Below are 18829 nucleotides of genomic sequence, written 5' to 3' on the forward strand. Positions count from 1 at the left end.
CACTCTTTGCAATTTGGCACTGCACTGCTTTAACTGGTAATTGCAAGGTCATGCAATGCTGTACCCAAATGAAAATTTGCTTTTTTTGGTGGTATTTGATTACCGCTGGGATTTTTATTTTTTGGGATGTAAACAAAAAAAGACCAAAACATTTGAACTAAAAAAGATATTTTCTACTTTTTATTATAAAACAATCCAATAAACATTTTTTGTCATACATTTAGGACAAAATGCATGTGGCAACAAATGAGATCTGCAAAGTACTCACCATGGCCCCGCCTATATAATAAATGTCAAAGCGCAGAGTTGACATACAATGGGAGGCCTCCCAGAAGGCCAAGCGTTTTTATTTTTTCTATTTTTTGGGCTTGGCGGGCGTCGTGATTGATGATTGATTTACACTGAGGGACACTGTTATTTTAAATTTTTTAATAAAGGACTTGTTTAAAAGTGTTTCTTGTGGTTATTACTTTTTGATACTTTTTTGGTGAAGGGGTGGGTGGTACGATGTACCCGATACCTATTCGCATAGGGGGGCAGGATCTGGGGGCTACCTGATTCCCATAAACCCCCCCACCCGCAGACCCCGACAACCACAACAAGGTGCTTAGGTGCGGGGGGCAGAGGCCCCCTGCCCAAAGCACCCACCCCCCATGTTGAGGGCATGTGGCCTGCTATGGTTCAAGAGGGGGTGGCGCTCATTCGTCCCCTACCCTTTCCTGACCTGCTGGACTGCATGCTCGGATAAGAGTTTGGTATGGATTTTGGGGGGACTCCAGGCCAAAGGGCCTGGTATGGACTATTGACCGGGGGGGTTCGGGCAATTGTAAAAGTCATTTTAGATGGGATTTGACTCATTTACACTGTAGCATGTTTTATGCATGCTACAGATGGTCCACTTTACAGACCATTAAGGGGACCTCCCAGGCACTATATTTAAAGGAATTTTTCATTTTTACTGTTGCACTTTAAGCATAATTAACCACTTGCCACCCAGGCCAATTCTGACATTTCTCTACTACATATTACATAGAACCCCCAAATATTATATTTTTTTTAGCATAGACCCTAGAGAATACAATGGCGGTCATTGCAACTTTTTATCCCACACTGTATTTGCGCAGCAAATTTTGAAATGCGTTTTTTGTTTCATGCTTTAAAAAAAAAAAAAAACAGTAAAGTTAGCCCAATATTTTTGCATAATATGAAACATGAAGTTACGCCGAGTAAATGGATACCTAACATGTCATGCATCAAAATGGCACACGCTTGTGGAATGGTGCCAAACTTCAGGACCTAAAAATCCCCATAGGCGACGCTTTAACATTTTTTACTGGTTACATGTTTTGAGCTACAGAGAAGGTCTAGGGCTAGAATTATTGCTCTCACTCTAATGTTCATGGCAAAAAAAAAAAATAATAAAATAAAATCACTGGTCCTGAAAAAAACAATCGTTACCTGTAACATTTTTTTAAATTATTGATACATGTCCCCCAGGGCAGTACCCAAACCCCCATACCCCTTTTATAGCCAATTACTTGCCTTCAAAATGGGCACTTTTGATTTTTGCAGTTTGGCTCCAATAGACTTCAATGGGGTTCGCCGTTCAGGTTAGAACATTTCCTCCGTTCTGGAGTTCTGCTGTGAACCAAACAGGGAGGTGTTTGGCCCGTACTTATTGTTGTTTTGATAACTTGTGATGTTTGTGGACAATTCCAAAACATATTCAGGAAGATTTCTCTGGCTTTACCATATGTCCAACACCTGTCTAAAGTGCCAGGAAAGCAATAGGAAAGGAAAGAGGGCATCCTGTACCACTGGAATTTATAATTAATTTCATGGTATCTGTTGGCAATGGAGGCTCATTGACCAAAGGAAAAGGTAGTCTTTATGATACTTTCCCACTTCTTTAAGAATAAGTCCAGTGTTCATTAATAAGCTGCCAGAAATAATTGTTAGGACATGGAAAGAGTTCCCCGTAAAGGGCCTGTGTGTATATAGATCGCCTGAAAAGGGGTGAGGGACTGTATGAAAGTTACTGATTGTTGAAGCGATTGAAGGACATGGGTAAGCTGACTATGTTTCTAGAAAGCAAGGCCCCATTCAGAAATTGGGGGGGTCGGGTGTCGATCCGGTTGGTAGATGAAATAAAGTAACATGCTCTAAATCATTTGCATTTTAATCGCAATTTGAAAACCTGTTTGGGGGAAAATGTGGGTGATTGATAGTAAATATTGGGGAGGGGAGAAGGTGAGGTAGTCCACTTGTGAGTGATGTAAAGGAAGGTACAAAGTGTGTGTCTATGATGATTACAAAGATCTGTAAATGCTAATTCTCCAGTCCAGGGAGAATTACATGGGGAAACTTGCTGAGTTATGTTCAGTGACAACCCAGAGTTTAGTGTCCTGGTGTCAGTACCAATCAGTGATCCAAATTAAGCTAGTGATTGCATAATAGAAGAGTGAATCCAGTAGAAGTATGTCTCCTCTAGTCCTCTAGACTTGGGGAGGAATAGGACATCATTCTTAACATGTGAGGAATCGCTAGGCCACATAAAATTAATGAAAAATACAAGGAAATTACAAAGAATTTATTTTTTTTTTTTATTGAAATAAGACATGTTTATATTTAATACCAAATAATAAAAAACAACCCAGCACATAACAATGATAAACCTGTAAAGGTGATCAAGAACTGTTATAATAGTCCTTGGTGAAGGTATATGTTGTTAATGGCAACTATGATGCCGGTAAATGTTCAGGTGCCAGTCATCCCCAGAGCGTATCCTGAAACTCTGTGAGAAATTGGAAGAAGGAGGAAAGGAGGGAGGTGCACCTGAGTGTGGTATTAAAACATGGTTTAATGCACAAATATTCAATCTGTCTTCCCATGCTCTATCTCCGTATGAAATCTCCCTACTAAATAAACGTTTGACGTTTGCTCCTACCATTTATCCCAATTCCTTTTTTCTCTTTAAAGATCTTAATAAATTAATTTGTGACCTTACTGTCAAAAGATTCTACCACATTAAATCCCTAAACATAGAACCTTCACCTGAAGTACCCATTAGTCCCCCCCCCCCCCTAGAATTATCTTTTGAGGACAATGACCTTCCAATCCTCACTGACCTAGAAGAACTTTACCTGGAAAGCCATTTTGATGATCTAGAATGGTTGTCTCAACAGTGCCCCACTTCTCCACCCATACAGCGCAGCAATCTGAGGCCCAAGTCAAATTTCAATCCTGTCCATAAAAAAAGACCATACATACAAACATTTTACCAAGTGGTATATTCAGATTTAAAAAAAAAAAAGTGTCAATCTCAGTCCCAAACAACATTGCACCTTACTCCTGAGCAAAAGGCATTAGATGATTTAGTCAACAATAAAAACATTATCATAAAATCTGTGCAACAAGGAGGAGGAATAGTGATTCAGGATAAACAAACATACATTTCAGAGGCTACAAGACTTTTATCAGATTCCAACACCTATAGGAAACTTTCCAAAGACCCCCTTCCCACCTTTTCTCTGGAGGTTGCGTCCTTATCAAACACAGTATTTTCGGAGGGCATTATCTCTAAAACTGAATTATCCTTTGTGAAAAGGAGTTTTTTTTTTAAAACACTATTTTTATCACCTGCCCATAGTCCATAAAGATAAAGAAAATCCACCAGGAAGTCCCATAGTGGCCTCCATAGAGAGTGTCATGAGTGGGTTTTCTTTGTACAGTGACAAATTCATTCAACCTTTAGCTCAAAACGTACCCTTGTATATTAAAGATGGTACACACCTCCTGGACATGTTGCAAGCATATGTATGGGAACCCACATACAGGTGGCTTTTTGTTAGCCATCTCATCCCTGTATACTTCAATACCTCATGAAGTAGGACTTGGGGCTGTGGCATTCTTTCTAGCCACAGACCCTTTGGTAAATCACAAACAGGCTCTGTTTATACTAGAGGTGACTACTTTCTATTTGAAACACAATTACTTCGAGTTTGATGGGGGGAATTTTATTTACAATCTAATGGCACAGCTATGGGGCAAATTTCGCCCCCAGCTATGCCAATTTAGCCATGGGCCTCTGGGAGCTACACCATGTCACTGACAACAACCCCTTTGCCTTCCAAATCATATATTATGATCATTACATTGACACTATAATAATCATTTGGGATGGTTCCATAGATAGTGTAGAAGAGTCTCTTTCACATTGCAATACCAACTCATTAGGGATCTCTTTCACCCATGTCACCTATCCAGAAAAACTAGCCCTTTTGGACTTAGAGCTCTATTGTGATGGTGAAACTATACATGCTCTAAATTAAGTGAAACCAACGGCCGGCAACTCTTTTCTCCATTATAAAAGTTGTCACCATCTAAAATGGATCAATAATATCACTAAAAGTCAATTCCAGAGAATTTGAAACAACTGTACTAGGGATATTGACTTTGATATACAGGGCGAGCTCCTCAGCACTAAATTTCTTCAGAAAGGATACTCGTCCTCCTTAGTGTCCATTGCCTTTAAACAATACGAAAATCCCCCTTCCCTGGATAGGGCCAGCAATAATCAATCCCAACCCATGCGTTTTACAGCACAGTTTCATGTGAAATACAAAAATATAGAGAGCATCTTGTTCAAACATTGGTCAATATTACTTGAGGACCCCTTTCTAAGGGATTTCATTACACATAAACCTTAATTATCATACCGTAAGGCCAAAAATATCAAAGGGAAAATTGCACCAAGCAAGATGAAATTATCCCAACCCACTCACAGTAACTATATTCCCTTGATCCCGCTGGTGGGCATGTTTCAGTGCCACAAAAAACTATGCCTGACCTGTCAGTTTGTGGAGCACAGTCAAAAGTGCTTCACAACTAAAGGCAAGACGTATAGAATCTAAGAATTCCATAATTTCTCTAGCAAATATGTGGTTTACTATTTAACCTGCCCATGTGGTTTATTATACGTAGGGGGGACTATTTGTACCCTCCGTAAACATTTTGGAGAGCATAGGCGCTTTATTGAAGAAGGCAATGATATACATGTTCCTAAACATTTTTTGGTCAAACACCTACAATCCACAGCTGACCTTAAAGTGTGGGTGATTGAGGCAATTCCTAATAGTTTACCTGCAGCAGAACACTTCAAACCCCTATGCCAACACAAAACTTTCTGAATATATGCCCTCAATACTCTCACCCTCGGAGGGGTTAAATGAGGAGATTGAAATTCACACCATACAATAATATCTATAGTGTAACTGTATTAGCAATGTTTAACTATTTGTCAGTGTTTCATTTCTCATCATATCCTTCATCATTCCTTACAGCGGACCCTTATGGTCACATATATCCTGGACATCACATAGTTCATTATTCTTTCTTGGTGGTGGTGGTTCTGAGATAGTAAGTAAGCAATCGCCTAGAGTACATTCACATATAAGGTGTATTCTTCATTATGTACTGTATATCTTTTTGTTGTTCTCTATGTGCAAATATCAGATATTGTTTCACATTTGTGTATTTATATACAGTATATATATATATTTCTCGATTTCTATAATTTCTTTAAATCCCATATAATTTGTCTGCCCCTCTTTCCTTCCCCCCCTTTCTTCCCTCCCCTCTTCCCCCTTCTCTCCCCTCCCTTTCTCCCCATTTTCCTTTAGTGCCAGATATCCTTATATGGGTAGTATGACCAACACATATATACCTTTATGTGTATATATTTTATGACTAAATTTCTTAGCAATTTGTTTAATTATTTTTTTAGTCATGTTTTTATCCATCATTATTATACATATGTCTGCATTCATTTATGTCCATTCATCTGCAATAATTTATCGTTAAAACTATGTTTTAACATGTTTTTATCTTCTTCCTTGTCTGCTGGTCCTTATAGTTCTATGGCCGGGGTCAGGCATTGAGCATCTATTTAAACTGCCATTGTTTGTAATGTGTTAGGCCAGTAGAAGGAGCTGTGTGCTCTGAGCGCGTAGCCTAGTTCCAGTCCTCCTTTCCTTTCAAGGCCCACCCATGTGGTGATGTCATTTCCTTCTGTGCAGTCCACTCCAGGCAGCTTGGATCCTCTGCACTTCGTGTTTGGTTTCAGCGCTCCAACTCAGCCTCCTTACACCATCTGGATGCCGGAAAAATACCCGCTAACAGGCACCCCTCAAGGAGGACACTTTTATCACAAATATGATAACAATATCTTCTATCTTGTAAGTGCATTACCTTTGTGCATTAAACCATGTTTTAATACTACATGAGGATGCGCCTCCCTCCTTTCCTCCTTCTTATATTTATTACCACCTCTTATGTTTCCTGTTTACTAGATTTGTATTGTAAATAAGGTATTTCTTACTTCTTTGTTTCTCAAGCTGTAAATTATTGGGTTGAGAAGGGGAGTTACCACTGCATAGAACACTGATATATATTTGTCAAATTCAAATACTTGGCCTTTTGGTGATCTCACATATATCAATATAACAGAGCCATAATAAATAACCACTACTGTAAGATGAGACACACAAGTAGAAAAGGCTTTACTCTTTCCAGATGAAGATGCTATGCTTAAAACAGTCAATATAATTTGCACATATGATAGAATAGTAAACAGCAAGCAACTAAAAATAATAATCCAAACAATAATGAAGAAATAGATCTTTAACATGGAAGTGTCTGTACAGGACCTGTTCAGCAAGGGAACCACATCACAAAAGAAATGATCAATCAGGTTTAGGCCACAAAATGATAAATTGCATAACCAATAAAGAGGCAAAAGTGAGCCGAAAACACTGCATAACCAACATCCTACAGCTAGCTGACAACAAAATGTCGGATTCATGATTGTTGAATATCTTAATGGGTTACAAATGGCTAAATACCTATCATATGCCATGACTGCAAGAAAGTAATTTTCAATACCTCCAAGCAAGAAAAAAAAGTAACACTGGGCAATACAACCAATAACTGATATTCTTTGTCTTGTAAAAAGAAAGTCATTTAGCATCTTAGGAAGTGTGACGGATGTATACCAGATTTCCAGGAAGGATAAGTTGCACAGAAAAAAATACATTGGCGTTTTCAGCTGTGGGTAGGTCCATACCAATGTGATAATAACAACATTTCCCAATACTGTTGCTAGATATATAATTAGAAAGAAAAGAAATGTGAATATTTGAAGTTTGTGGATGACTGAAAATCCAACTAACAAAAATTCTGTTACTTTTGAATCATTAAACAAAGGCATGTCTTACAAGGTTTTTTGATGAAACCACAGTAGAAATAATGTTAAGATGTTTGTTAAAACAGGAGCTATTTGATCTTGCAAAGGGAAAATACTTAATTTAAATGTATGCTATATAAATCTTGGTGTAAGCGAAGGTGAAATTGCTGTACAGTCACCAAAAGGTAACGGTTCATTTTTATGGATTGCAAGCCTTTACTCATGATAATTGCTGTCTTTAGGGACAAACCCTAAAGGGTATTATTAAGGATTTACTATCACCATTAATATAATTTTGCTATAAAAACATGAATCTACTATGATTAGAAATATAGGTACACAAGTCAATCCCTGCATTATGCAAACCTGGCAAATTAATAGAATCAATCAATTCATGAATCCAGAAAATCAATTCATGAATCCAGAAAATTAAGATGCATGAACTACATAATTCCTGAATTCACAACCAGAAATCATCCTCCAAACATCAGAATTACACAAATATTTATATTAACCTCAATTTCAAACCAATTTATTCAGCTTTAAGCGGCTGTGCTCGCACCTTTGTTGTACAGGATTCACACCTCCCATAGCCCCAATGAAACTTTATAGAATAATATTCTTGGTGGGACTGATGGCCCAAGCCCCAGCACAGTTAGCTACCAATTAGGGGTGCTGGGGTTACTGCGACCATCACCTCTTACCTAGAAGAGCACTACTAGACAGGGGTTTACTATGGATAATGTTGTTATAAGTATTTGTTTCAAATTATCCCCTTCCCTTTTTTCCCTCTTTACCTTTATCTTCTCTCACTATAACTTAGCTAATTATAGTTTGTATGGAAAATGCTTACCAAACGATATTAAAGCAAGTTAATTACTGTGTAAGAAAAAATGTATTATTTGAAACAGTTTTATATACATATGTTATACGAAAATATTAGTAAGGATCGTTGGCAGCATCAGTGACTTCAAGATGACCTCATACCTTTGTAGCCTTCTGCCACAGCAAGAGGAACCTGGCTGTGACACACCTCCTGGGTGCACATCAATTGCTTGGCAATAGGGCTTGACTATGACTGAAGTACCTCCTTACGGTGACTAACCTCCAGCCTGTGTGTTCAGACCTTAGCGAGCACAAGGATTACTTTGCTATCTGCCGCCTGCACTGACCCTTCCCTGTTACTGGATAAGGATACTGTCTGCAACCCTTGCCTGTTAATGTATAACAGTACTGTCTGGATCATGGTACTGCCTGCTTCCAGCTTCTTTTTGTTACTCAGCCTTCACTGTCAGCTACCTGCAGCCTTCCCAGCTCTCACTGTCTACCACTGAATGGTCTCTGGCACACTTCTTTAGTTTGTCGCTTGGTATCTGAGAGACATCACCACTACACAGTATGTGACCTCTTCTTTATCTTGCATAGTTTTCTGACAATCTTAAGACAAAACCTTTCCTGTTAGTTTTGGCTAGAGTAGTCACTTTTTCTTTTGGAGATACAACAGGAATTAAAATAAAGTCTTTTAATTGTTCGGTGAAATCCCTTGTTCCCATTTTGTAATTCCCCTCAGCTCAGTTCCTGCTTGGCAACTGTTACAATTTTAAACTCTAATGCCGCATACACACAGTCGGACTTTCCGATGTAAAATGTGCGATCGGAGCTTGTTGTCGGAAATTCCGACCGTGTTTAGGCTCCATCGGACAGTTTCCATCGGAATTTACGTTGCACAAAGTTTGAGATCTGGTTCTCAAATTTTCCGACAACAAAATCCGTTTGCGTAAATTCCGATCGTGTGTGCACAATTCCAACGCACAAAGTGTCACGCATGCTCAGAATCAAGCAGAAGAGCTGCACTGGCTATTGAACTTCATTTCTCTCATCGTAAGTGTTGTATGTCACCGCGTTCTTAACATTCAGAATTTCCTACAAGATTTGTGTGACCGTGTGTATGCAAGACAAGTTTGAGCCAACATCCGTCGAAAAAAATCCATGGATTTTGTTTTCGGAATGTCCGATCAATGTCCGATCGTGTGTACGGGGCATTATAATTTTCTGTCCTGTGACAATGGTTACAAGAACAAACAGGGAAGGTGATCGGACAGGAGGCGGAACATATATAATCAAATTAACTTATATAAAAGATATAACATTGGACACAGTTTTTTATTGTGGATTCAATTGGCCGTGGCCCTTAATTAGGCCTCATGCACACTGGACATTAAAATAACATTATAAAAATGCAAGTAGCTTTGCAGTGAGTTCTTCAATGTATTTGCAATAGCTTTTTTTGGCGTTTTTGGCGTTTTTAGCGTTTTTCCTCGTTAGCGTTTTTGTGGGGGTTTTTTTTGTTTTTGTTTTTTTTTTTTTTTTTCAATGGATCAAAATCGTCCATAAACTCTGGTGAGTCGCGTATCAGCATTTTTTTAAGTTAGAGCGTTTTTACAGCTGAAAAACTCATCTCAGAACACATAAGCCCCAGCCAAAAACCACTGATAACCGCCTATAGACACATAGGATAACATGATGGGGAGTTTATTGACTGTGGAAAAAAACATCTGAAGCCAAAAACAGCTGCTTTAAAAACGTCCAGTTTGCATGAGGCCTTATAGGTATTAAAATTTTACTAACAGCATAAAATGTAATACTGATTTTTAAAAATTATACCAACAGTATATTTAGCTCAGCTATTACAAGCTTAAGCTAATAAACATTACAACTCAAAGTTCCATTTCACAAAAAATGAACAAAGCCTCATAACACGAGCCGCGACATGTGATAGAGGGCAGGATGTGCTTTCTTCCTCAATCCCCGCCAGCTGCTCTAATTAATGACGCATTTTCTTTCTTTTTTAGGTACTGACTCATGCCAGGACCGTTGGAAACCACTTTTAACCAATCACAGGTAAGTACAACTGTCATCTAAATAAATTGAATTTTTTTTTTATTTGTCTGCCACTGTCCCATATGTGCATGGTAGGGACATTTTGCCCTACCTTCCACTTTCAATCCACTCCGCAGGGACATAGACAGCAAAAAGAAAAAAACCCATCAGCGAGCATCTAACCCTTTCCACTTTATTCAATACTTTAAAAAATTCCTATAAATACTCCTTAATAGGGATGAGCCAACCTGACAATATATCTGCTTGTGAGTAGGGATGAACTGATGGTTTAGTCCAAACCCATGCTTTGGCTATTCAGGCATTTAGACAAATTTCCAAACTTGTGGATGTGCTACAGAAAAAGTAAAATTTACAAAGAGAAAGAATGATACAGTTTAAATTGCCAGCAAAATACATTTTATTGCCAGCTTCTTCACAAAAAAAGTACACAGAACACTCCCAAGATCACCCAAATATTTTGAGAGATCTGTGCCTTTTTTAAATAGCAATCAGAAGAGTAATGTGAATGTCAGTGCTAAAAAAAAAAAAAATCACTGCTCCCCAGGCCAAATTATTTTTTTGCACTGGCACATGTTTCCAAGGGAAGTGCATATACACAGTGATACTTTTTGATAGCCCTTTGTCTATTAGCTCAGAAAATATTCATTTTTGATTTGACAGCTTTGGCTCTCATTGATTTCAAAGGGGATCTAGTTCAGAATTTGAACTTCTTTGAAGCTCAGTGAATACTACCCAAACCAAAAACAAGGCAGTTTGGCTCATCCCTACCATTTTTGGGTTAATCTTAATCCTTGAGAGCTGCTAGAACTTGTGATTCCAGCCTTCAGAACAGTCCACCCTTTCTGTTAAAATCAAAGCAGTTATCTGTGGGAAGTAGACATGTGCACTGCCAAAAAATGTGTTTGTTTTTGTTCCATTTGTTTTTTTATTTTATTTTTTCATTTTACAGGTCATTCCTTATGATTGAAATTAGTTAGAAATAAGTAAATTCAAAAAGTTAGAAAATTTGGAAATTCAGAAATCTGAAAATTCAAAAATTTGAAATAATAACTAACTATCTGACTAATAATAACTATTAAATTATAGGTTTTGGAATTTCCTTTCAAATTTGGCTGTTAGTGAACATAACGAATACAAATTTATATGAAGTTACGAATAAATGAATGGAACATAATGAATTAATAATAATAAATGCTAATAAAAAATTTTTATTATGTATTATTATTCATTTGTTACATTCCATTCAGTTAGATGCAGCATTCTTTATTTCATGTAATTCGTAACTTCGGATAAATTTGTATTCATTACGTTCACTAACAGCCAAAATTGAAAGGAAATTCCAATACCTATAATTTAATAGTTAGTAATAGTTATTGTTAGTTATTATTTCAGATTTTCTCATTTTCGGTTTTCTCATCTTTGGATTTTCATTCTTATTTTCGGATTTTCGTGCTTTTGAATTTTCAAGTTTTTCGTTCTTCTTTTCGAATTTTTGAATCTTCGATTTTCTTAATTTTCCATCCTAGAAATTTTGAATTTCGGAAAATTTCGTGAAGTGGGTTTTTGTTAATTTGAATATTTCCAAATTAACAAATTTGTCGAATTTAATCGAAAAACTAATTTGGAACTAAATGAATTGCACATGTCTAGTGGGAAGGGCTCAATGTTCTTCTGTGAATGATCGAGCATCCAAACAAACCAGCAGCAATAGCAACAGCACTTTTGCTAATGCTGGCATGCAGTGTAAGTTTCTGCAATAGTGTCAGGAGGAGAGGCACTGCCACAAACTGTGATTTCAGCATCCTCTCTATGTGATAAGGTGGAAATATCATGATTTCTGCTGGTTATGAGGACAAATGTGAAACCTGGCAATTATGCATACTAATTGTAAGGAAAATGGCTGCACTTTGGTTCACTATATACTTTAGATAAGGGGCCTGAACTCTTGATACAAGCTATATGAAATGCTATCGCAAGGCTTTTATAATGTCAAATGGAAATTTACTAGCAAGCTATCTGCAAAACAGGAAAGTACTTGTGGCGATAACCTTTGAATAGATATACGGGAACTAGCTAGTACATCACCGCACACCTGGGCCTAAAGCAAATGGTACATGACCGAGACTATCTTAAAAGGTTATTTCCATATTATTCATTTTCTCGGAATTCAAGCTAAGAAGGTATATTTAGACAAAGGACATTTTAGGTACTTTTTAGGCACGTCACTGAGCAGAATGTTATGCAAATACATATGTCATATAACATGTAACTTGTGATACTTGTACTCTTGTGATTGGATAAACTAAGGGACTGCCCCTTAGTCTGCCCCTACTGATGTATAATGATTGTTGCCCTATATAACATGTAAAATGGTCAAATACATTTGTATTTCTGGATATCCAACTCGGTGTATGGTGTCTTGATTTACCCAATCGATTGAAAGATCTTCTTGGTGTCCACGCTCAGCTCGAGCAAGGAAAAGGTTTGGGGGCGCACTTGACCAGTTGACCACTAGCCTTTCACTAATTGTCCTCTACCTGGCATATGACAGACCTGTGTGTTGCCCCATTTGCTCCTCCAGTATAAAGTGCCATCTACCTAACTCTACCACCTCATTCCAATCTATCTAGTAGGTTATCTCCATCCAGCCCCACCCTCCTCCTTACTCCTCCTGTTTGATGATGTTAGAGGGGGATGAGCATAGGCAGGTATGGAGGAATACATTGGAAATGCACAGGCTGATTGTGAATTGAAGTGTAATAGGGCGTACACACGGTCGGACTTTGTTCGGACATTCCGACAACAAAATCCTAGGATTTTTTCCGACGGATGTTGGCTCAAACCTGTTTTGCCTACACACGGTCGCACAAAGTTGTCGGAATTTCCGATCGACAACAACGCGGTGACGTACACCACGTACGACGAGACTAGAAAAGGCCGGTTCAGAACCAAGCGCGGCACCCTTTGGGCTCCTTTTGCTAATCTCGTGTTAGTAAAAGTTTGGTGAGAGACGATTTGCGCTTTTTCAGACTCATGGCTTTCAGATCGTTTTCTGACGTTCAGTTTGTGCTTGTGGGTTTGTATCTGCTCTTCAGTGCGTGCAGTCAGTTCGTATCGAAGTTTTCTGTGTGATCTTGCCTGCTCGTTGCTGTTTTTCAGGTCGCTCTTCACAGGCCTTGCTGTTCTTCAGTGCGTTCTGTTACTTCGTTCTGAGCAGCCGACCATTTTCTAGCCATGTTTCGTATGCGTACTCCTCATACAGTTCGTGCTGTGCGGGGGCTTGGTGTTGGGGTCCTGACCTTGACACAAGTCCAGTCCATGAACAGGGTGGGGAGGAGTTCATGGACCAAGAATTGGTTGCGTCAGCGTGACCAGTTCTGTCATATGCCTTTGCTCCGTGAGATCCGTGAGAATAATCCTGATGATTTCAGGAACTTTCTCAGGATGACGGACCCCGTGTTTCACCGTTTGTTGGCTTCGCTGACCCCCTATATCAGCAGGCAGGATACCTGCATGAGGCAAGCCATCACTCCGGAGCAGAGGTTGGTCGCTACCTTGCGGTATTTGGCCACAGGGAGAAGTCTGCAGGACTTGAAGTTCTCGACAGCATCTCCCCCCAGGCTCTGGGTATCATCATCCCAGAGACCTGTTCTGCCATCATCCAGGTCCTGCAGAAGGAGTATATGAAGGTAAGATTTTTATCCTTTTATATCACATTTTATTGTATTGAATGTTTGATAATATATTGTATTTCTTTCCTCATTCCCTAATTACCATGATTGTAATATACTGTGAATGTCCCCTTTGTCCTCATGCATGCTGGATTTTTATGTCATTATTATTTTAGGTCCTTCATACATATTTGCCCTTCAATAACCTCCCCAGCATGGTGTCTCCTGCCCTATATTCACCTCATGTAGTCACTTAACAATGTATTTTATCAGCTCCATAGTAGTGCTTTACCCCAAACACCCCCTAAAATGTTTGGAAATGTTATTTTTGATTTAAATTCAGGCAGAGGGCCAGAGGCTTTTTTTGTGGTGTCCCCAAATTTTTTGTAACCCTCCCCCCCCAACTGCTAAGTCAGCTGATCCCAATTCTTATCCTCAATCATCTATCTGCTGACTTTGCCAAACCCATACACACTATACCCATCTCTTTACTGGTCAGATTTATGGATGAATTCCCCAAAGCATGTAGTGCAAGGGCCTGCCTGTCTACTTTCCAATGGTACTGTTTAAAGTTCTTGTATCCTATTATTATCTTGATAGGTAATAGCAGAATGTTCAAATGTCCTCAAATGTGTACATTTATATATATTTATATCTTTGTATTATGACACTTCTTACCTGTCCAGTGGTCTGCCAATAGTGTAACTAAGGAGGGGCTGTTCCAAGTAATACCCTGTATTTAGGCATTCATCTCTCAATGAAGTGAAGAGGGTTACCTGTCCAAGAGTTCCCCCCCCCGATAATGTTCGAAATGGACCATGAGAGGGGGGAGGGGGAATATGATAGGTGTACCTTATACTTTGTTGTTGTAAAATTCCCCTTAGTAAATGCTATCTGGAGGTTGACCCATAATGTTTGTGTCTAATCTGCTTGCCATGTTTCTGTGAAAAAATAGTAATGTTTATTGTTTTTTCCTCAACAGTTTCCTTCCACGCCACAGGAATGGCAGACTGTGGCCTCCCACTTTGCCCAGCGGTGGGACTTTCCTAACTGCGGAGGGGCAATTGATGGGAAACACGTCCACATCGTCCCACCACCCAACTCGGGGTCATACTATTATAATTACAAGGGGTTTAATAGTTTAGTGATGTTGGCGGTGGTGTCGGCTAATTACGACTTCTTGTATGTGGACGTGGGGAAGAATGGCCGGATGTCCGATGGTGGAGTGATCGGCCAGACGGAGTTCTACAGGCGTCTCCAGAATGGCAGCTTGGACTTGCCACCTCCAGAGGACAATGTTGAAGGTCTCCCATTTGTGTTCGTTGCTGATGAAGCATTTGCGCTGGGGGACCACCTGATGCGGCCATTCCCGATGAGGACCCTCACCCCGGAACAGAGGGTTTTTAATTACCGGCTGGCCAGAGCCCGAAGAGTGGTGGAGAACACATTTGGAATCCTGGCCAGCCGGTTCCGACTATTTCTGACACCCATCCATATGGCGGAGTATAAACTGAACCATATTATACTGGCGTGCTGTGTTCTCCATAATTTTTTAAGAAAACATTCAGCCAACTATGCTGGCTCAGTTGGGCCTGAGGCCGGAATACCAAATACATCAACAATGACGGCGCTTGAAAGCGGCCGTCCTGGCTTGCCCTCCCTGAGTGCCCGTGATGTCCGGTTACGATACCTGGAGTTCTTTGCGGGTAGGGGGCTATCAATATGCCAGACAATCTGACACCTTTTTCAAATAAAAAACAACCAAAAGCAATTCTTGGTGGACATTTACTGCTTGTGTTTGTTTGAGCTGACCCTGACAGAAATGTGTTGAGTGCAGAAAATGTCGTGATTGGGTAACCTTATAAAGAATAGTGTTGGCTGGTACTTCCTAAATGCAAAAACACATTTCACTACAAGTGCACTTGCAACTGCACTGAACTTGCACTTGTAGTGCAAAGTGTATTTGCCCTTAGGAAATAACCCCCATTTTTGCATAAAACAGCAATTACATCACCCCAAAAGTGTTGTAATGTTGAGACAATAATCCACACATTCTTGAGTAAGGCACTTTTTTATACCTGCACAATCACATGTGCATTTACCAAAGGTTTTTAAAACAAAACAACATGTTTGTTGTATAACAATTTTTGGGGGGGCATTATCAAAAATCGAAATATCCATTTCAGATAAAACAGGCCTGTGTAAAACCAACAAGAAAGCCAAAAAACTTGAACTTACAAAGTTCACATTAGGTAAAACCTAAAGGCTATATCAGACATCAGTATTTAGGAACTGGGTTTGATATAGCGTTCAGATGGGGGGAAATCACCCCTGGAAAAGCCAAATTTGGAAGATGCACACCAATTTACGAATGTCAACATGTGCTATCTGCCATCAGGGGGGATCAAGGGACGTGTTTTGGGGGAGCAAGCCCTCCCTCAATGCGACTTTATAATTGAGGAAGGGGTTGCACCCCCAAAACGCGTCCATTGATCTCCCGTGATGGCAGATAGCGCATGTTGGCACACTGTGTGCATCCTCCAAATTTGGCTTTTCTAAACATTGTAAAAATTTTTCTAAGATAAAACAGGTGATTTTGTGGGGTTTAAATTCGCCCCAAAACATCAATGATGTTATTATTTTTTTTAATAACATCAGTGATTTGTTGCTGTATGTTTTGCAATTGGAGATTACACCCCATGATCTCCCCGATCAGTATCTGGGCACTTTCAGATGTAAAGCGTTCTGGATCACGATCACCTAAAAAGAGATAAAGAACAAAAAAACAGGTCTCAAAAATCTGCCAACATCCATCTCTTTTACCTGAGCCTGTGGTCGCAGACACTCACCTGTTGTGGTGCCAATCTCCACCACATCTTCTTCTTCCTCCTGCTCTTCTTCTTGTGTTGGTATTTCCCCTTCTTCCAGAGGGGGGGGTCTCTGGTCTCCTGGGATGAGGAGTGTCCTCCGAGTCTTTTCTCCCCTATGTAAAACAAAAATGGTATAATTAGCACACAGATATTTGATGGCAGAACTAGAAATAGGAAACATTGCTTGGAAGTGGGGTACAATTGTCTATTTTTTATTGCCCTTTGTCAAGCTGCAATACTTTACCTGTTTGGTACAAGCTTCACAGATGTAGCCCCCCCCTATAGTATACACTGGAGCACCTGTGTGGCCCCCCTAAAAAAATGGTGTTCTGGGGTCCCACACTAGTGCACCAACCATGGTGTTCTAGAGGCCGAAAGAAAAATGTTTGATACGAACGAATAATGGGCCCATGAACATTAAAGTTGACCTTTTTAAACGTTACAATTACTAAAAGCATATGGAGCAGAACGAACGGAATAAAGACAGAAAGAATAGGAACACAGCACAACTACTTACTTTTTTGCAGCACTCTCCGGATCTTTCGGTACTGCTCTGGCTCTCTCAACTTCAGGTCCGACCACCGCTTCCTGAGCTGATCTTTAGACCTTCGTACCCCGAAATTCCGCTCTAGACTCCTGACCACTTTCGTCCTGATCTTGGCCTTTCGGATGTTCGGGTTGGGGTAAGGCCCATATGTATATAAAGCGTAACACGCGTGCGTATTACGTTTGATCTGTGAGCGGAGGAAGGAGCATTGAACGCAGCGATTGTAAGAACGAAGGTAAGAGACAAACTGGGGCCTATACTGCTTCTATAGATTGAGGCCTATATTGTAACAAGATTAGGAGAGTTTTGTCTGACATTAGGCTTTGTCTTGTGTTGTGTCTTGCAGTGGATATGGTACTGAAAGATCAGGACTTCATTTCAGTCTTCATAGAGATGCTAAGGGAGCTGCCCTGTCTGTGGGAGATTAAACACCCCCATTACAAGAACCAAACAAAGAGGAAGGCAGCACTGGAGCAATTGTGTGAAATTGTGAAGCAGGTGATCCCCACGGCAGACATCACTTTTTTTAAAGATTTTCATTGGTGGCCTGAGGAGCACATATCTGAGGGAGTGCAATAAAGTCCTGGATTCGCAGAGATCCGGAGCAGCAGGTGACATCTATGTCCCCAGGATGTTGTACTATGACAGGCTGCACTTTCTGGCAGGCCAGACTGAACCCAGGCCATCCCTCTCCAGTCTTCCTTCCACACTTCCTTCCCCCCCGGCTGAGGCTTCTGACGCCCAACCTGGGCCTTCCAGGCCACATGTAGAGGAGCCCAGATTGAGCCAGGTATAGCATTCCTCTAAATATTTCTGCTTGTCCAATCAATGATGTGAACTAGATGTTAGTTGGGAGTACTAATTTATGATTGTGATTGATGATGCAAAAACTAAAACCATGTCCCTTTTTCATACACAGGGAAGTCTCAGCCAGGAGGTGGCCGGGCCGAGCCGGCTGGCTGATCTGCAGGTCCCTCCATCCCCCCTGGAAAGAGAAAGTGGCAGTAGGAGGAGTGCCCTAGAGGAGGCGGCTATCAGATTTTTTTGTAGGGCTACAGAGGTCCTGGGAGCACCACACACCAGGCAGGAGAACTTTGCTGCATTCATAGCATATAAAATGTAGAGGATGGAGGAGGGCCAAAAAGCCATGTGTGAGTCCCTCATATCTGAGGCTCTGGCAAAAGGTGTGAGGGGCCAAATTACACCTCACACACAGCTTTGGGATGGTCCTCCTCCTGCAGGTCCTACTCCTCCTCCAGGTCCTACTCCTCCTCCTGCCACATCTCCAACTGCACAGCCACAGCCCGGAAGGAAGTGTGAAAGGAAGACCAGAGAGTGATTGCCCTGGATCCAGTCTGGTCGGCCAAAAGATGCAGCCTCTTGTGGTACCACAGCCTGGGGACACTGATGTCCTCTGCTGCTATCCGAGTCTCTGTGAATCCCGGACCAGACTGCCCTCCCTTACATATGGACTCCTCAGGCCACCAATTTTGAGGTTTCAGAATTGATGTCTGCCGTGGGGGTCCCATGCTTCACTAATTTCTGCTGTTGATCCAGTGTTGCCTTCCTCTTTGTTTGGTTCTGAGCCCTTAATAAA

At 40.4% G+C, this 18829-nt stretch overlaps 1 protein-coding gene across 1 annotated transcript; it reads right to left on the minus strand.

The window, feature by feature from the left end:
* Positions 1-6346: 6346 nt before the first annotated feature.
* LOC141110509 (olfactory receptor 6F1-like) lies at positions 6347-7267 on the minus strand. The gene has a single exon (XM_073601930.1). The coding sequence runs from the start codon at positions 7265-7267 to the stop codon at positions 6347-6349; it is 921 nt and encodes a 306-aa protein (XP_073458031.1).
* Positions 7268-18829: the final 11562 nt, after the last annotated feature.

This window comes from Aquarana catesbeiana, linkage group LG01 (assembly GCF_042186555.1).
Source record: "Aquarana catesbeiana isolate 2022-GZ linkage group LG01, ASM4218655v1, whole genome shotgun sequence".
NCBI lineage: Eukaryota > Metazoa > Chordata > Amphibia > Anura > Ranidae > Aquarana > Aquarana catesbeiana.

Coding starts and splice junctions, on each gene's coding strand:
- LOC141110509 (XM_073601930.1), bottom strand. CDS start 7,267: ATGCCTTTGTTTAATGATTCAAAAGTAACAGAATTTTTGTTAGTTGGA.